General features: G+C 41.6%; 1 protein-coding gene across 6 annotated transcripts in view; it reads left to right on the top strand.

The window, feature by feature from the left end:
- The window catches only part of MAPKBP1 (mitogen-activated protein kinase binding protein 1), a 113,170-nt gene extending 94,065 nt beyond the window's left edge, over positions 1-19,105 (top strand). For 2 of the 6 annotated variants that reach the window (XM_075282809.1, XM_075282810.1), the window contains exons 24-31: positions 2,096-2,253; positions 5,362-5,480; positions 6,478-6,660; positions 7,594-7,678; positions 8,468-8,724; positions 11,748-12,713; positions 14,075-14,160; positions 15,547-19,105. In XM_075282809.1, the coding sequence (XP_075138910.1) occupies positions 2,096-2,253; positions 5,362-5,480; positions 6,478-6,660; positions 7,594-7,678; positions 8,468-8,724; positions 11,748-12,713; positions 14,075-14,160; positions 15,547-15,837 (2,145 nt within the window). In that variant the 3' untranslated portion in view covers positions 15,838-19,105. The remainder of the gene's footprint in view (positions 1-2,095; positions 2,254-5,361; positions 5,481-6,477; positions 6,661-7,593; positions 7,679-8,467; positions 8,725-11,747; positions 12,714-14,074; positions 14,161-15,546) is intronic. The other 4 variants (XM_075282812.1, XM_075282811.1, XM_075282813.1 and 1 more) reach the window with 4 other exon arrangements.
- Positions 19,106-19,576: the final 471 nt, after the last annotated feature.

Raw genomic sequence — 19,576 nt, forward strand, 5'->3', positions numbered from 1 at the left:
ATTCCTTTAAAGGGAATCTATCATTGGCTATAGTGATTTTTAACTAAGCATATATTTGCATTTTCCTTTATACAGGCTATGCAAATATATGCTTAGTTAAAAATCACTATTATTATTTATTTATTTATTTATATAGCACCATTAATTCCATGGTGCTTTACATTTGGGGGTTACTTACAATTTGGGGGTTACATACAATACACAGAATATACAGGTAGATATAATGCTAACAATGACCGACTGGCACAGTGGGGTAGAGGACCCTGCCTGTGAGGGCTTACAATCTATGAGGGAAGGGGATAGAGACAGAAGGAGAGGGGGAGACTGTACAGATGGCAGTGCGGTGATAGTGTTATTGGAGGTTGTAGGCCTTCCTGAATAGGTGAGTCTTCAGGGCCTTCTTGAAGCCTGTGATTGTGGGGGTCAGTCTTATGTGTCTTGGTAAGGAGTTCCAGAGTATGGGGGATGCACAAGAGAAGTCTTGGAGACGGTTGTGTGAGGAGCGGATGAGAGCAGAGCGGAGTAGGAGGTCATTGGAGGATCTGAGGTTACGTGTGGGCAGGTAGTGGGAGATTAGTTCAGAGATATATGGAGGGGACAGGTTGTGGATCACTTTGTATGTTAGCGTTAGTAGCTTGAACTCAATTCGCTGGGCTATAGGTAGCCAGTGGAGGGACTGGCAGAGGGGAGCAGCCGATTAAGATCGGGGGGTGAGGTGGATTAAGCGAGCAGCGCAGTTTAAGGTGGACTGGTGGGGGGCGAGGGTGTTAGCTGGGAGTCCATGGAGAAGGGTGTTGCAGTAGTCTAGGCGGGAGATTATGAGGGCCTGGACGAGCATCTTGGTAGTTTCCTGGGTGAGGAAGGGGCGAATTCGGTGGATGTTCTTGAGTTGGAGGCGGCAGGAGGTGTTGAGGGCTTGAATATGTGGCTTGAAGGATAGGTCAGAGTCCAGGGTTACCCCAAGGCATCGGGCCTGTGGGACAGGGGTAAGTGGGGTTCCATTAACTTTGATAGATGGGTCAGGTGGAGGGGCCATACAGGTTGGGCTGAAGATGATAAACTCTGTTTTCTCCATGTTGAGTTTGAGAAAGCGGGAGGAGAGGAAGGAGGCTACGGCCGCTAAAAAATCTGGAACTCTGGCCAGCAGGGAGGTAATGTTTGGTCCAGAGATGTAGATTTGGGTGTCATCGGCATAGCAGTGGTACTGAAAGCCATGAGATTCTATGAGTTGGCCCAGGCCAAGGGTGTAGATGGAGAACAGGAGGGGTCCTAGGACGGAGCCTTGGGGGACACCTACAGAGACTGGGCGTGGTGAGGAGGTGGTGTGTGAGTAGGAGACGCTGAATGTGTGGTCGGTGAGGCCAACGATGGACTCCCTTTTAATGTCAATTTCGTATAAAATACCTAAATGTGATATCACTACACAACTGTGTTAAAGTTGCATGGACACATTACTATTTGCAGTCTATAAAGTGGTCAAATCTACCTGGGCGATCATCATGCAGGTTGCACAACCAATAAATCCATGTTTTAATGCCCTGGAGGCAGCTCCTTGTGAAGTTTTGAGAGCTTTTTGTACTGGATGGTTCTCTGCCCCTTGCCTCTGGTTGGGCTGACTTCTCTGGAGGTCTCCTGATTGAACACTAGACTCAAAGGATTGGACTGGGGAGTGTTCAGTGCAGAAAGCCATGGGCACCACTCATGATGGGAGGGGGGGCCTCCTCTGGGACACTTGTGAAAAAGTAAATGTGACAGATCTGCAGTTCTGCGCTGCCTTGGCCAAAGGCATATGTCGACTTGATACTAGTCCAGCCTTAACCACAGTCTCTTGGTTTCTACGGTCATCATACTTTCCATTGCTTCGATTTTCATTTTCTTCAAGTTCAGTGTTATCCATAGCAATCCTTTATGAATGAGCTTCTTTCACAGAAAGCTAAAGCTCAGAGTTGGATGAATCAGTAACACCTTAGCGTTGTAGAGAGTGCAAACTTATATTCCGACATCATAACTGCATTTCTTTTGCTTCATAGTTTTATATACTGTACCTAAGAGAGACATGCTACAACTTTAAATTAGAATTCATTTCTTTTTCCAGGATCCATTTATTCCCATAGGTAACCATTCTCGTCCAAGGGTTATTCGGCTCATGTCATGTGAGGACGGTGTTTTTAAACAGGAATTGGATACACCGGAAGGCAAAGAGTGTGTTATCTATCCAGAGATTGGAGAGGAGCAAGCACTAGACGCATGCAGGTAGAGATGAGAGATTAAACTGAGCTCAGGTGACTTAAGCTGTCTGTTAGATGTGTATCGACCAAATCCACTGATTTTTGGTTCAGTTAACCCCCTAATTTCTGTGGGGCCCTCCCAACTGTCCGGTAATGACATATATTGGGAAAGACGAAGACTGGATTTCACCTGCCCAGTCTTTTTGTTTTCAAGGAAATAGGACACTGTCAGAGGAGTCTGTCAGCTGCGCTGTCCTCTTTCCCAGTTTAGTACTCATGCATCTCTTAGCTGGGCTGAGCATGCAGGTGTATGGGCAAGTCGAGTGAGATAGTTGCTGGATGAACGAAAGTTTAGCCAATATCTTTCTAAAATGTCTGCAGCAGGCAACTCTGGTACAGCGTATCATAAAGAAGGTGAAGGATTAGGTGAATAAATATAAAAACATGTTTGATGTGTACTCCAACAAGAGACAGATTATCAGCCAATCCCTGAGATGCAGATTGAAATCTCACCTGTGACCAACATTAGGGACCTTTTTCAGAGTTCTTCCAGTAACATGCAGCGACCAATGAAATATAACAAGCCTATGAGTGCTGTTTTTTTTTTTTTAATTATAATTTTGATTATGCAGTTATCCTCACCTCCTCTTATACACTAATATTGTTATTGGCGACACATCCCAAGTACAAAAGAAGCCATGCTGCCCACAAGCTGTTATTTTAATCAATGTGAATAGCTCACGAGCCGGTTTGTCAGCCGATCACTGGCTGTAGCTGATACTTAGTCTGTAGCTTACATCTGGCATGCTTAGTACAATGTGCTAGGCATTGCTGCACTTAAGAACAGTTCTTAGTTTAACAAAAAATAAAGCACCAAGCCTAAAAGGCATTCGGCATACCCTTTACATGTGCTGCACATTGGTTATCTCCGGCACTCTCATTGTAATGAACGGAGTGGTGCATAGGCTGCCTGATATTGGGGATAAAAGGGAGCAAAATGTGCCAGAATTCTTGCATAGTTTGCCCCCAAAAAACACTTTTATGACTTCGGAAAAAGGGTGTGTCTTTTGTGAAAAGAGGGGAGGTTTGGGATGCTCTTTTTTTTTTTTTTTTGCCCAAAAACGTCTAGTCTAAATTTATAGTGTCTGAAACTTGGACAATATTAGTAAATATGCCCAAGTAACAGTGAGTTTAATATGGTTTAAAAAGGTAAAAATCTTTACTCCATTCGCCGCTGCTTCTGTTCTGACACTGCCCAGGTCCTCACTGCTGTCCATCTCCTACTCTCATCTCATGACAAAATTATTGGGAATGCCTGTTCAGTTACTGCCAGGAAAACCTTTTTAACCTGAGGTGGTCCTCTTTAGGCCAACAAATTTAAAGAGATCCTATCATTCAAAGACATTTTTTGCTCATTAACATGTCGGAATAGCCTAAAGAAAGGCTATTCTTCTTTTACCTTTCATTGTCTTCTCCGTGCCGCCGTTCTGTAGGAATCCTGTTTTATGTCGGTATGCAAATGAGTTATCTTGCAGCACTGGTGGCGGGCCCCAGCACTCAAACATCACTGGGGGCGTCCCTAATGCTGCAAGAGAACTCTCTGCAGCGCCGCCTCCATCTTCTTCAGCAACGTCCTCTTTATTCTCTTCTTCTGGCGCAGGTTTCAGAATTCTAGGCCTAGGGCAAAGCAGACTGCGCATGCCCGCCAGCCAAGAGAAAATGGCCAATTATAATACTGTGTAAGCAGCCATTTACTAGTGGCCGGCGGGCATGCGCCGGAAGAAGAGAATGAAGAGGACATTGCTGAAGAAGATGGAGGCGGCGCTGGAGAGTTCTCTCTCTGCATTAGGGACGCCCCCAGTGCTGCGAGAGAACTCATTTGCATATTGACAAAAACCGGGATTTCAAGCGAACGGCGATGTGGAGAAGACAACGAAAGGTAGGAGAAGAATGGCCTTTCTCTGTTAATGAGAAAACAAATGTCTTTGAATGACAGGATCCCTTTAAACCACCACATGTACAAAATCACAAAAAAAAAGTGTTTGGTTATTTCAGGTCTGGTCATTAAGGGGTTAACCCATTAAGAATAAACCAAGGGTAAAATTCATAAAATATGTTAGTGTGCGCGCCACTAATGCCGGATAAGTTCATATGCTATTGTTGTTTTTTTTAGTTAAAGGGCATCTCTTAGTTTATATTAAAAAAAAAAAAAAAAAAAAGCTACAGGTAGGAAATGTTATAAAATAAAGAGATTCTCACCCATTATATCACCTGCAGATCCTGACCTGTAGAGATAATGTCATGTACATTATTCATGCTGTTGTAGTCCAGAGTTCGGCTACGTTGGCCAATATGAGCAATGTATATTAAAGGGAGCCTGTTGGCAGGAAAAATAATTTATTTGAATAATTCTAAAACTTGAAAATTCTCTGCACCCGAGCAGTGGTCCAAACTGCGGACTAGCTCTAGCCTCTCCCCACAGGTTGAATGGAAGCTCTACTTCCTTGCTTGTCACTCTCCTCAGGTTCAGCAAGTGCAATACTGAGTGTTATGCACCTGCCCGTGATGTTGGGTGCAGGAAGTGGTCAATGTTCATACACTGAACGCTTGGAGTAAGTTCATACGTGAGTTATTTGGACCGGAATTTGAAGCAGAGGCCGCCTCAAATTCCGGTCTAAAAACCGGCTAGCTGCGACTGGATGCCGGTGCATTGATGTCAATGGGAGATGTTGTTTTTTTGTTTTTTTTTTTGAGCCAGACGTGGATTTCATGTCAAAATCCGGCCCAAATAACATGTGAATGTGGATTCCATGTGAACCCGGCCTTTATTGTTTGACTTACCAAAACACTTGAAAAGGGCTTTAGCAGTGTTTACTCTACAACGCCTACAGAAGACCACACTGCAGAGTAAACGCCCCTAAAGCCCTTTTCAAATCGTTGGCACAATTTATAAAAAGCCGAAATTCTCAGCGATCAATCAGTAGCCCAAATATAACACAGACCTGGAATCCATGTCAGAAGCCCTACAAGGTACTGTGAATAGGTTAATGTCATTCTTCCTGCTGACAGACTCCCTTTTAATTTATCACTGTAATATGGGCAAAGTCAACTTATACATTATTCCATTTACCAGTGAGTTTGAGGTGAAAGGCTTACCTCATGGAGACTACCTGCAAGAGAAACATAGTCCTGATAGTGCCTGCTCGGTGGATTACAGCAGCCGACTGTCTAGTCCAGAACATCCCAATGAAGGTAAGAAGGCTCTATGTATTACCGACTTACAACATTCATCTTATTGTTGGGTATATAACAATTGAAAAAAGGATTGTCCAAATAGACATTACCTTTCCAAGATATCTTCTTGCTGTGAGGGATTGGAAATTTTTTTGTTTTTGCTTTTTAATCCACAGGCTAAAAGTCTGTCCTGAGCATGTCTAGATACACATTCAGGATTTTATGATTTTGGTATACCATTCCAAAATCCTTATCAAATTTACTAACATTGTCTCCCAGTACTGGTGAATATATATATATACATATATATATATATATATATATATATATATATATATATATATATATATGTATTAGGGCTGTGGAGTCGGACCACCTTTGACTCCTCTGTTTTTCCACAGCCTGACCTAGACTCCCACTCTGACTCTGACCATGGACGGTCAGAGGTGGTAAAGATCCTCTAAACTCAGTGATTGAATTCCTTAGAAAGTAAATATGTAACAAACTATACAGCAAATCACAAGATATTAATAATTTGTACAGTATAATTGAAATAATTAATAATTTTATTTTGAAGCCAGAATCCGTAGCTTTCTTCCCTCCGACTCCACAACTCTTGTTCCGCAGCCCTGTTTTTTTACTTTTATCAGTAACAAATTATCAATTGTCTAGAGTGATGCTAAAACCATATATGAAATGAGAAATGTGTAAATGATGTATGCCATGTAATGTAAACTTTTATAATATTACACCTATTAACCTTGCTTACTTGGGTAAAAAAAAAAACCTTCAAAAATTCAGCACGGAGATAAATAGAAATGTTGTATACAGTATATCCTTAGTACAAGCTAAATGGAGCCTTGCCTTGTGTGAAGTTGTACCTTTGTGCTTTTTGTTCAATCACAATTATTGCATGCAAACACTGGAGTCCTCCATTTCAGAATCTCCTATTCCCATCCACCACTGGAATGTTTTTCACTTATGGTGCTCTTTTATTTTGCCTCTTGTGCCCAAGAAGATTCTGAAAGTACGGAGCCCCTAAGTGTAGATGGGAACTCGTCCGATCTAGAAGAGCAAGCAGAGGTTGAGGAGCTGGACACCCCTTGCCTGGTCCTAGATGGTGATATCCCCCAGACACCTGATCAGGAAATGTTCCTTAAACAGCACTTTGGAAATCTATCGGCAAACAATGGCCCAGGTTAAAAATTTTCTGTTTTAACTTTTGACTTGGACCACCCTTTATAATACTAACCCCACACCCTAAAGAGATGGAGAATTCCAGCAGCAGCTCTGCAGTGATCTAGGAATATATTTTGGTTTTATTTGTTTTCCTTTGAATTATTCCATTATTAATCTTTGCTTGCCTGTAGCTTACTCTTCCCTTCTATATCACCTCCCTATTCTTCCCACCAAATCTCCTTATGTCTGCACCCTGCACTCCACAATTACCCTTCTATCCTGATTCTCACCAGATTATAATTCCGTATATGTGTATGTTTTGTGAACTGGAGCAAGGATACATTTATTTTAAAGAATTTGAAAGAAGGATCTGCTATTCTGTGCCACTTTTGTTAAGAGACTGTGCCTGGTATTAGAGTTCGGCCTCATTCACCTGAGCTGTAATACCACACACAACATTGACCAAAGTGTCTACCCAGTTGAAATTTTTTCACATTAGAGTGTATTTATACACCCTGATAGAGCAACTTTCCCTCCAATAGAGAAATAGAAATCTATTATTGTTTTCTATCTACAACTCTGCAGACTTATGTGTTGCTGTGGTAAGAGACAACAAACATACCCTGTGTAGTCTGATCTTGTCGTTATGTTGCGATGTATCTGCCCTAGCTTTCAAATGTATGTAAGTAAGGCTAGATTCACATCTGCGCTTGCATCCCGTTTGGGGATTCCGTCCCCTATTCCACTTGGAAAAAAACGGAACGGAAACCCGAACGCAGGTGTGAACCTAGCGTAAGGTAGTCCAGGTGAACTGAAGAGCCACCTCTACAGACCTTGAGTGTTAAGCCAGCCATAGTACAGTATTTAGTCTCCTCACTTTGTACAAACTCCTGTCTGTTCATATAGAGGTAATGGGTTAATACGTTGTAATACTATGCCTTACTACTTATAGATGGACCAGTCCTGACCTCTGAGAGGAGTGAATGCGCCAGCATTTCATCAAGGTTTCTGGCAATGGCGCAGGTACCCGCACTCAGGTCAGTAAGTAAGAAGTGAATACAAATGGCTGCCCAGTTTTTTTAAAAACCCTTTTACAGATATTAATAATGTGGATATCTGCTCTTGCAGCATAAAGCTAAGGCCAAATGTGGCAAAAACAGCAGCTTTTTTGTTGCAGTTTTTGCAGCATCTTTTTTTTCTGAGTCAGGAGTCTGTAGAGTCTGCAGCAGAGATAAAAACACACCTTGTACACATTACGTAGCCTCAGGCTAAAGGGCATGTGATGGGACTTTAATATGGTTCTGAAATCTCCTGTGGATGTCCATACTGAAAAACACTACTGATAAGTCTTTTGATAAGCTGTACTTGGAGACCTAGAAGAAAAACGTAACAGACTTAAAAATAAATAAGTTAATATTGGTCAGAATGGTTTAAAGGTATTGAATGAGGCATACTCCTCATCAGTCCCCTGCCGCTTCCACGGGTCTCACTCCTGGTCTTTAGTTCCCACTGCAATGACAGTATCCTGACACAAAGACCCCCAACCTATCATTGACTATCAATTAATAGGAAACTTTATTGGGCCGTCTTGACTGCTCAACATGGCTTTGATCTACAGGCTGTAACTGTGATGGACATACATTACTAGTTAATTATTTGGTGCATTTATACTTCTTACCATTGAGTTATAACTATCATTTCACACTGGCCTGAAATAAGAGCAGATAGACACTCTGTAATATCTATATGTGTGAGTTCTTAGAAGACACTCCTGTTCCATCTCTTCAAACATCTCTTTACATGTTTTTTTTCTCCCCTGAAAATAGAGAACATCCTGGGTCCAGCACTTGCCATCTGTCTGATCAAGAAGTCAGTCCAGAATATAATCATAATCCATTTGAGTATCCTACAGTGAATGGCACCAGTGCTCGGGTACAAGACCATGCCAGTCCACTCAAACCAGCATACCAGAGGAAAAGGAAGCAGCCAGCAGAGGTGAAGACGGGCAAGATTGGTCCACTTTTTAACTCTGTTATTTCAAACATACGGAAAACTCAATCCGTTCATGATATTGTTCATGAAGGTAAGAACAAGGTTAGATGGGATTGATATTCTGACTGCTGTGGCCTTTATATTTCATAAGATCTTTCTAAACTAACAACAAATATGTTACAAATCACCTGTACGGAAGACCATGGTCAATGCTGTTGTCCCTGATACCATCATGATGACATGCAGAACAGTAGAGCAAGGTTCTTTTTAAAGAGGACCTTTCACCACCTCTACCTTCATCTCTTTCAGTCCTTCAATAGACGCTGCTACAATGTTTCCAGCACAGTTGGAATATTTTCTCTAGCATCCACAGTTCCTGAACTATCAATGCTGTTAGTTTCAGCAGCCAGTATGCACTATCGGCTCCAGTCAAGGACTGCCCACCTGACAATAGAGAGTATAAGAAGCATTTTGGATGTGAATACTAACAGCACCAATTGCTAAGGAATGGTGTGCGTTAGAGAAATATTCCAACTGTGCCAGAATCTGTGCAGCAGCATCTATGAAAGGATGCAAAGAGTTGGGATTTATGGTGGTGGTGAAAGGTCCTCTTTTAACTTTTGTGTTGAGCATATGCACTAGGAAAGCTCCTAGATTGCACACTCCAGACATAGCCACAGACCATCATGCACCGAGCATGTGCCAGAAAGCTCTTGTTTTGTTATTTGGTACAGCATAGCAGCTTACCCTTTTTTCACTATATAGAACATTGTAGCTTACTGTGCTTTCCTATACAGAGGATTTAGTATATAGTGTATACCACACGCTATCTTTGTACATTGGCAGTCAATGGTCATCCTAGGTCTATACAGTTAGAGAGCTATAAAGGATATATACAGTGCATCTTAACTTGAATCCACATAGGTTCTCCATGTATTTTTTTTAAATTTAATATCTAATCATTAAAGAGGTGTTACACTACAAACAGTACTTACAGACCCAAAATAACAGTCTGTATATACTCACCTGTGCGTTCAGCTAGGTATCTGGTGGAGAGTCTGTTTGGTCTTCCTAACCTTTGTTCGTACACAGGAAGAATGTTATCAAACACCAGGGACTCTAATGAACTCTCCATTGGATCCTTGACCAAATAGACAGTTGAGTATTAGAGATGAGCGAGTAGTGAAATATTCTAAATTCGATATTCATTTCGAGTAGAGCCTCAATATTCGACTACTTGATCAAATATCGAATCCCATTATAGTCTATGGGAAAAAAATGCTCGTTTCAGGGGAAACCACTATTCGACTAAAAGAGAGTCGCCAAGTCTACGAGTAGCAGGAGGAGAGTGTTTAGGAGGAGCGCTGTGCAGTTGAGGCGTGTTGAGGAGGAGCGCTGTGCAGTTAAAGCGCACGGACCCCATAGACTATAACAACTGCACAGCGCTCCTCCTAAACACTCTCCTCCTGCTACTCGTAGACTTGGTGACTCTCTTGTAGTCGAATAGTGGTTTCCCCTGAAACGAGCAACGCGCTAATGTGAACCGGCCCTTACTCATCCTGCAGAACCAGCATTGATTGGCTGAATACTATACACTGTATAGCATTCGGCCAATCAACGCTGGTTCTGCAGCAGGCTCGTCTTTGCTAGTCGGGAGAGCTGGCAGCTTGTGCTTATGCGGGAGCTGACTTTTTCTCATAGGAATGCATTGACCAGCGTTGATAGGCCGAATGCTATATTGGACCACAATGAAGACTGCTGTGGTCCGATCTTAGACTCCGCCTCGTCACAGACGAGCCTCCGGCACAACCAGCGTTGATTGGCCGAATGCTGTACACTGTATAGCATTCGGCCAATCAACGATGGTTCTGAATCTAATCTTTACTGCGAATAGGAGTAGTATTCGACCGAGTACAAGTATTTCGAATACCATAGTATACGTTCGAATACCTACTCGATCGAATACCACTTGCTCATTTCTAGTGAGTATATATGGGTTATTTTAGGCCTTTGTATTAAGGGGGGAAAAAAAGTGTTCAAACCTCATTTTACATAATTTACTGTTATTTCAGTAATATCAGATTTTTACTACAATAACTGTAGATGAATTGTATCCTTTAAAGCGAGTCTATCAGAAAAAAAAAAAATGGTATGAGTAATGATAGTACCTTGTAGGGCGGCTTCTACACTTTCCAAATGTCTTTTTTCATTCTTCATAGCAGCTCCATTTTCATGAAAATCAGCATTTTATTCTTATGCAAATTAGCTAAAAAGGGCTTTAGGGGGTGTGTCCTCTCCTGCTGGGGCTTCTCTCTAAGCTTCAGATAACCACCCCTAACTGCCTCCAAGCCCCCTCATTGGTTGAGTGATGTCTCCCACTTTGTTACCCTTTTCATGAAAATACATCTACAATGCAGAATATGAAAAGCACCTTTGGAAAGTGTAGAAGGTTCTGTTATTAGTTGGGTACAGATTTTCCTACTGGCAGACTCTCTTTAAAGGGAGCCCTAGGAAATCCAACTGCTACCACCACATCATAAAGCACATTAAGGGATAAACATACATTTGTTATGTATGACACAAAAGACTTGGAGAAAAAACAACTTTGCAAATGAGGCAGCTGGTGCACTGAGGGTGTTCCTTCAGCCCTGGGAGCACTACTCTTGCTACTGTTAAAGTAGGATAGGTGATGGTATAGTAGTGGGAATATCATTACTTCATGGGGTTGTACAGGTAGGGGATGGTAGGAGTCTGAGTGGTAAGGGCAGTGCTCCAGGGATCTAAAGGCTTGCTTCCAGTGCACCAAACTACCTAGTTTGTATAAGACTTCGAAGTTGGTTTTCTCCAAATATACAAAATGACATCCATAGAAAAGGTGTATTTACCACCATAATGCTCTCAGTAACCTAGTGATAGTTGTGTGCTTGAGGAATGCGATAGACTCTTTAAGTTAACATGATCTATACGTCCTCTAAAATGATTTGGAACCTGCTCTATGGTAATGATGTTATCAGGGATAATGTTAAAAACCTCAACATGGGAGTCGCAATAATAAAAATTACATGTACAAGAAAAAGCCATCACTGATTTTACTTTCCATGGAATCTGTTGCAGTCAAAATGCGTCCACAGACCCAGACTGCTGCAGAAAAAGAGCAGAAGGCCATACACCGGCGTACTCTGCCAGTAACACTAATGAAAACCGAATGTCAGTCTTCACCATTCCAGCCCAAGGATGTGAAACAGCCTAAGGGTAGATCCTATATGAACCCAACCACTAGCTCCATGGCCAAGATCTCACGGAGTGTATCTGTTGGAGACAATCTGAACATTGGTGAGACACAAGACACATCTGTTGGTCCTGAGGGGAAAAATGTTTGTGAACCAGAAGTAGTGACTATTCCTGTGGAAACAGAGAAGAACCATCTACCATTGAAGGACAATGTAATTGTAAAACCTCTTCTGCAAACCACTACAAATTGTTTGTCGCCAAAAACCTTTCAGTCAAAGAATCGGGCACATTTGACTCTTGACATTGCAAAACCATTACCAGATCGGCCTTTCCTTTTGTTCAATAGAAGTCGGAGCTCAATTGAGATGGAGTCTCCAAGGTCGCCAAGATCTCCTGGCTGTAGCTGGAAACCTAGATCCTCATTTACAGACCTAATGTGCAAAAATGACAATCAAGCTTTCGAGGGATGTGAGAAAAATCAGACAGAGAATACCAGTCCTAAAAAGGAGAGTCCTGAAGAAACAAAGCTGATCATAAATGAACCCGGAGACTTAAGTCCAGAAGGATTCAAGCCTCTTCCTAGAGGGAGAGCTTCTACTATTGGCCACACGCCCGACCATCATCCAGGACTTTGTCCTGTTGAAACTGTTAGAGCTAGATCTCCCTCACTTGATACGGCATCTGCTCTAGACTCAGGTGGGCACAGAGGTCAACCCTTGCTGGTATCTCCCTTTCTGTCTCCTGTTTGTGTGGGTGACCTCACAACTCCATCTCATCTCTCTCCGTCCAGTCTCTGGCCTGTTTCGTGTTATCCACGCCTGTCTCGTTTCATAAGCCACTCTCAAAATGGTGAGGCACTTCATTTCTTCTCTTATTTTCTTCTCCTTAAACCAAGTCTGTTACGGTTTTATGTTTCTGTTGTGGGTTTTCATCTCCTTGTATATGTTTATAACGAATGGATGACAAATTAACTTTGTACATGTTTAAGATTGATTTAAAGGGTATTCTCACTATCTAAATAACATCTTATTAATTTGTAAGTGAAAATTAATCAGTTTAAAGTCCGGTATACAAATGGCATTCAGGAGAAAATTGTCCCCTAATTTTTGCAAGTAATATATCCGCTTTGATTCCGTCGCCAGCGATTTTGTCCTCGTGTAATTTTTGTATGACAGGATGAGTTGCAGCTACTATCTGTTCATAGCCTGGTCATTCATGTCTATAGCCTGGTCATTCATGTCTATAGCCTGGCCATTCATGTCTATAGCCTGGTCATTCATGTCTATAGCCTGGTCATTCATGTCTATAGCCTGGTCATTCATGTCTATAGCCTGGTCATTCATGTCTATAGCCTGGTCATTCATGTCTATAGCCTGGTCATTCATGTCTATAGCCTGGTCATTCATGTCTATAGCCTGGTCATTCATGTCTATAGCCTGGCCATTCATGTCTATAGCCTGGCCATTCATGTCTATAGCATGGTTTACTCATCCTCCCTGCCCATGGTGAGCATGCACAGTGTACAGCACTATGCGTGATCTAGAGATGAAGTTCTGAGAGGACGGCAAGATTTAAGAAACCTTGAAAAGACTCTGGGTTTCTGGAAAATGTAGATTTTCAGTGTATAAGGGTAGTCGCCTGATAAAAGCAACAAGATACCCAGTATACTGATGCAAAGGAAAGAAATTTACATCTTTCCTTTGTATTTTCTTTATTTTTTAAGATGTGCTTTGGGTTTTTCCTTCAAAATCCTAAAGCAAAATACTGATCAGATCTGTAATGTGCAAAAAGATCTTGATGTCTCTTGTAGTGGTGCTGTAAAGGACACTTTCCACCATGTTTCCCTGCACACTGCAGTTAAATGCTGTGGGTTTTTGCAGATGATACCCAGTGGTAGCCCAGTGTTGAAAAATGTCTATCTCCCCTGCTCATGAGCTGTTCTCACCACAAGAAGCCATAGCCAGCTAAGTATTTCCTCTCCAGCATTGCAAGCTGGCTGTTACCCATAAATGACTATACAGAGCGACCCTCCATTCTGACCCCTCTCCCTCTGTGATGGCCTTGTGCCATAATAGGGCATATAGACAGGGCTTATCCTGATGGAATAACCCTTTAAGGATAGTTACTCATTGCCAGTTAGGACAAGATTCTCTATTATTTTTCTCTATCACATGATAATGTAGTCTGATTAATATGTGTCTCTATTTCAGCACAAGCAGTCAGCTTTGAGCAGTGTGAGATGATAGCCTCCGAGCTACAGGATAGCCTCCGCCGGGCACTGAGCCTTTATCGATCCGTAAGTACATCTATCATGTAATGATGACTCTGGACGTCTAAGGAGTGACGTATTTAACCAAGAAGCTTTTAAGCTTCCTTATGAGTCTAGGGCTGATGTAATGAAATGCAGCAGGACAATTACAGAAATGGGGCAGTTTATTGAACCCAAGTCAGAAGTTCAGGATGGAAGTAAAGTCCCATATTATAGGGCTTATTCACATTACAGTTTTCTATGTCTGTGTGCTGGCCATTGTTTTAACAGCAAGCACACGGCCCCACAGACGTAGGTCTATTCACACGACCGTTGCATGGACTGTTAATGTCTATGATGATCCATGAGAACAGATTACCCTTGGGTGTGCAGCTGAGTATACTGGACTGCTGTGTGACTGTAGCCTTACGCCTATCTCATATAGGACATTTAGACACATTCTTCATAAAATTAAGCTGGTCAACAACACAACTTTGCAAACAACCTTGTATATGGTGCAAGCCAATTTTTTGCAATGTTCGTAAGGTCGCTACCAAATGTTTTTCTATTCTAGGGAAAGAATCTGTTCACAAAAGTTCTCCTGAACTATAGTTTTTTTCTGTGAGGTCTGCTTTACTTTTTGATAGCCAGAATCACAAAGAATCTTATTAAAACTAATTTCAATTCAATTGGAAACTTGTATAAAAAAAAAAAACCAAACAGGATTCATGAAGCCAGTGTAAACAGAGACTGTTTTTGGTGCTTGCTAAGGCTAGGTTCACATCTGCACTAGAGTCTCTGTTGGTAACTCTGTGGCAATGTCTTTCCTTTGCCAATTTTCAGGCGAAGTCCTGCACGGAGGACTGTTTCCTCCCCTGGTATCAGTTTTAAAACAATGAACACCCAACAGAGTCCATTATACTAAACGGGATCCATCAGAGTATGTATGTAACCGCTGTTTTTTTGTGGTCCACCTATTCATTGTTCTGGTGCAACTACGAGCATGGTTAAGCGATGCAAGTGTGAACCTAACATAATTCATTATATATATATATATATATATATATATATATATATATATATATATATATATATATACACCCTGTTTCCCCGAAAGTAAGACACCCCCCCCCTTCACCTTCTGGATCACATACAACCGGCAGTCATGCTGGCACTCCGCTAATTGTTCCCCGCTTTGTTTGCCGATTGTTCCCCGCTCCAGCCGCTGCATAAAACATCCCCCGAAAATAAGAAAGGTCATATATTTCGTTAGATAATTAATTATAAGAACATGTCTTATTTTCGGGGAAACAGGGTATATATATATATTTTAATAACTTGGGTATACCATTTGAGACAATATAATGTTTGTTACCTGCAATTTGTATAAAACAGGTGAAAACTACAAGCTATTGTCCTGTTTGTCTTCGATAGGTGACAACAGCCGGCCGAGCAGCAAACTTGGACCATGGCAAGATGGCAGGCCTCCTTTCAGATACATTCGGTATGGTAAAGAGAGAGCTGGATTCTTTAAAAGACGAAGATGCTGAGGCTCCAGTGCATCAAGATCTGTCTGTGCAGCAAGAGGAATGCAAGGAACAGCTTGAAGCTCCAGTATCGCCTGGGTCCCAGCAGTTGGGTGATGACAAGACCCTCGCCCTCCTGCAGCAATACTCAGAACTGTTACTTCAAGCAGTGGAGAAGAGGATGGATAAAAAACTCTAACCCATGAAGGATGAACATACGGAATACATAATCATTCGCACAGGGGGGCTGTTCTTAAATACTGCAAGCCAAAAAATATTTAGACACTAAAATAAAAATGTAACTGTAAATGGTTATGTAAATCCTCTAAACCAACATCCGCCACGGACATGGTTCTGAGTTACTGCACCTCCTGCTGACCCGCAGCACTTCACCCCTTCTGAATTGGTTTTGTTTTGGCCCAGGCCAAGAGTTCTGTTTCTGCTTTTGGTTACTCGCAGGGGCACAGAACTTTACAATAAGAAATAAGTAAACCTTTTACAGTCTACAGGTTACCTACGTTGTGGAGGCGCCATTTTCTGGCCTGAATGAACATTTTCATTGTGGCCTCGGCTGTAAGTAGGTTGCCTGTACACTAGATTGAAGCCTTGAATAAGTATTATATTTGTGCATTATAAATATATATATTTTAAATTATTGATTTTAGCTTTAAATATTTCTGTCTTTTAATACATTTTGCTCCCTCAGTAAAAATGAGTAATTTAATCAGGTATTGTACCAGGTCTGTAAAAGTTACCAAGGGCTGGGATCTGAATGCAGTGCAATACACCCCATGCCAAGCTGTCCCTTTGCACTGGGCAGGTGGCAGAGTAATGTAAGATCACATCCTGGATCTCCCCTGTTGGAGAAGGGGTTATGTAGTGGAAAATCATACGCCTATTAAATTCCCCCCTATGGACTTTGAGTGAAGGACCCTTCAGGATTGTGTGTTTTTATGCCTTAGCCACGAGGGGTTATATCTCTCCTGTTGGAACAGTGTTGGGGACAACCAGTAGTCAGAAGATGATGGGGATTATAGTCTTATGTGTCTGACATTGCAATTGCAATAAATAACCCATCTTGAAGGCAGATGTATCAGATCGTGCAGCCGTTGGCATATATACAATTGCAGCCCATAGTGCACATTTGCCACTTGAAGCCTTATCTAGACCAATCTATGGGATCTTAAGTATTCAGTCTTCTTGCTCTAAATATGGTTGCTATCAAAATTTGCTGCTGTCGGGTTGTCTTTCAATGTTTGCATTTTATTACATTACTGTATCTTACATCTAGGGAGCATCTGGTTTACAAATCTAGTCCTATAGATCCTTTATGTTGAGTTTCTATTGTTGGTTGCATCTCTCTTTGCATTGATGCTGCTAATGTTCAGTGTTTGATCCTAGCTTAATATGGGTCAGCGGTTGTATAGCTGATAAAGATATCTTCCTTGAGACATTTGCTCTATCGGCAGATAATAAATCAGGTTGGACAAAATACTGTAGGGTTTAGTAGCCACTTGGGTGGCTAGGATTGGCAGGGGGTCTGATCAGTGCTACCCTACCAGTCTCTATCACACAGTGTAGGCTATGCCGGGAATATTATTGTGTCTGCTTTGCCTGAGTGGAGCCTACAGGAGATGAAGTGGTGCGGCACATTGCTAGTGATCCTGCCACTTCATTCAAGTGTTTGGTGTTGGTTACTGGTGACTGGTCAGACAGTGTAGCATATCCCAGTCCCTGAGACAAAATCTTTAATAATTTTTATTGGTCCCACTGAGGACTCTAGTAGGCGTCACTCCACATTTCTATGCTCAGTCGCTGCCATACACTACGCCACTAATCTCGGCACAAAACTCTTTAACACATCTGTCCACTGTATATTTTAGTTCCCTATATGTAAAATTATCATTTTCATTTTTGGCATCTGTGAGGACATTGACTATAAAGTTGATCTTTTTTTTATTTTTTTTAAGGTCTTTATTTCGTCTGAATAGGGACAAATCCAACCCAACACCCATTTATTTCTAATGCACAGTTCACCTTACCAACCTTGCTCCTCGGTGCGGAGGTTTAGCATGCATTAGCTATGTAGGTTTTAACGCCTCTGGTTGGCTACAGTAAGTTGTTGATGGTATTTTTAGGTGTTATTTTAGCTGGACAGTTTAGACGCATGTGCGGTTATGACGTAGCAGGGACGAGGTTTTGCAGTTTTTTAAAGTTTATGCTATAGATGTGAATTGGTGCGGTGTCAATGTGTTATAGTAACACATGCAGGGTGATAGACTGAGGCTGGTCCTAACTAGTACGTGTTTAGTAGGGTTTTGTTTTTGCATTGGGAATTTGCTTGGGTTCTCTGAAGTTGAGTAAAACCACAATACTTTATGCCAAGTGGGCCCCTGAATTCTTGAAATGCGATGATAGATTATATATAACTGTGCCAGTCTTTAGAAATGGGTTTGCTTTGTTTTTTAGTAACATATAGCCATCTTTAATATTTCAATGACTTCTCGTCCTCATAGTTGTTTGCAGGTTCTGTGCTATGCATCTAAAGACCCTTTTTCTTTCTAGACCTGTCTGTTTTAGTCAATAATTGTATTCTCCATGATATTAATTGCGGGTCTTCTTTAAGATCACTATGTTGTGACGTTCCTCTGTTATTCTTCCTAGAAATTTCTTAATAAATTGACATCTAGGGGTTTCCAAATATAATCACAGTATCCTATCAGTGCTGCCAATATCAGACTAAGTGGAGACACCACCTTTGAAAAGGTGAATAGTAACACCCATTTGTCAATTTATTCAGAAATTTCTAGGAGGAATAATAGAGGAACAACTCTAAGAAAGGATGCTCTAGAGCCTTTATTTTACTAAGGGTTTACTAAAACAGATGTGTCAAGACATCCTCTTTAAATTTCCCAAAACTGAAGCCCCTTTATAAGTTTTATGTGCTATTCTTCTGTTCTGACGTCCAGACCTGTATTATAGCAGCTCTGAATCTACCCCATGGAAAGGCTATGTGAAACGTATCCTACACTTAACCAATTTCCCACCTTTTTTATTACAAAGATTTTTACTTAAAACTAGTTTACGATTGCCCTGATTTTGTCAGGAAACTGAGCCATTTCTGTACATAGTATCTCCGCCACCCCTTTAATCTTTAGACGCACCTATAGGCTGTTCATGTCTGTGGTGTCGCCAGTGTTTTATATGTACTCTTTAAGGAGGGACACCTCCATGACACATCCTATGACATTTCACAAAGACATTTCAGAGGAGACCTAAATGTTAACCCTTAACTGCTTACACAATCAAAGAGGTCACAGCAGGCTGTAATGCACTTAAAGTAAACCTGTCCTGTGCTTTCTGCTGCCCTATGTGAGAGCAGGAAAGAAGTGAAGCTCTGTGATATATAGGTTTACATGAATAAATCCTGACAGGACTCTTAGTAGAGACAGTAAAGGTCCATTCACACAGAGGAAAATGGTGTAGAATTTCAGCGCTGAAAAAAGTCTCCCATTGACTTCAATGGGTTCCTTTTTCTGCTAGCAGTCAATGAAGTCAATGGGAGGCTTTTTTTTTCCAGTGCTGAAATTCCACATCAAATTCCTCACCATTTTCCTCTGTGTGAATGCACCCTCAGAGTCCTGCTTACTCCTCTCACACTCAGTGAGTGACCGCTATCCTTGGGCAAACAGGACTCTCTCTGTCTCTACTAGGAGTCCTGTCAGGAATTGCTCATATAAACCTATATATTACAGAGCTCAGTTTTGCCCCCTCCTATTATATCACATAGGGCAGGATATATCACCTCACGGGTTCACTTTACATCTCTGGTGCTCTAGTCAGGTATTTTTAGCCTTATGTTGGAGATTTCCCCTTAAAGCTCCTGACTAGCTATAAAGAAATTCTGATGCTTTACAGTCTGCCACAGTCCATTTTAT

The sequence above is a fragment of the Leptodactylus fuscus genome, chromosome 7 (genome assembly GCF_031893055.1).
Source record: "Leptodactylus fuscus isolate aLepFus1 chromosome 7, aLepFus1.hap2, whole genome shotgun sequence".
Taxonomy (NCBI): domain Eukaryota; kingdom Metazoa; phylum Chordata; class Amphibia; order Anura; family Leptodactylidae; genus Leptodactylus; species Leptodactylus fuscus.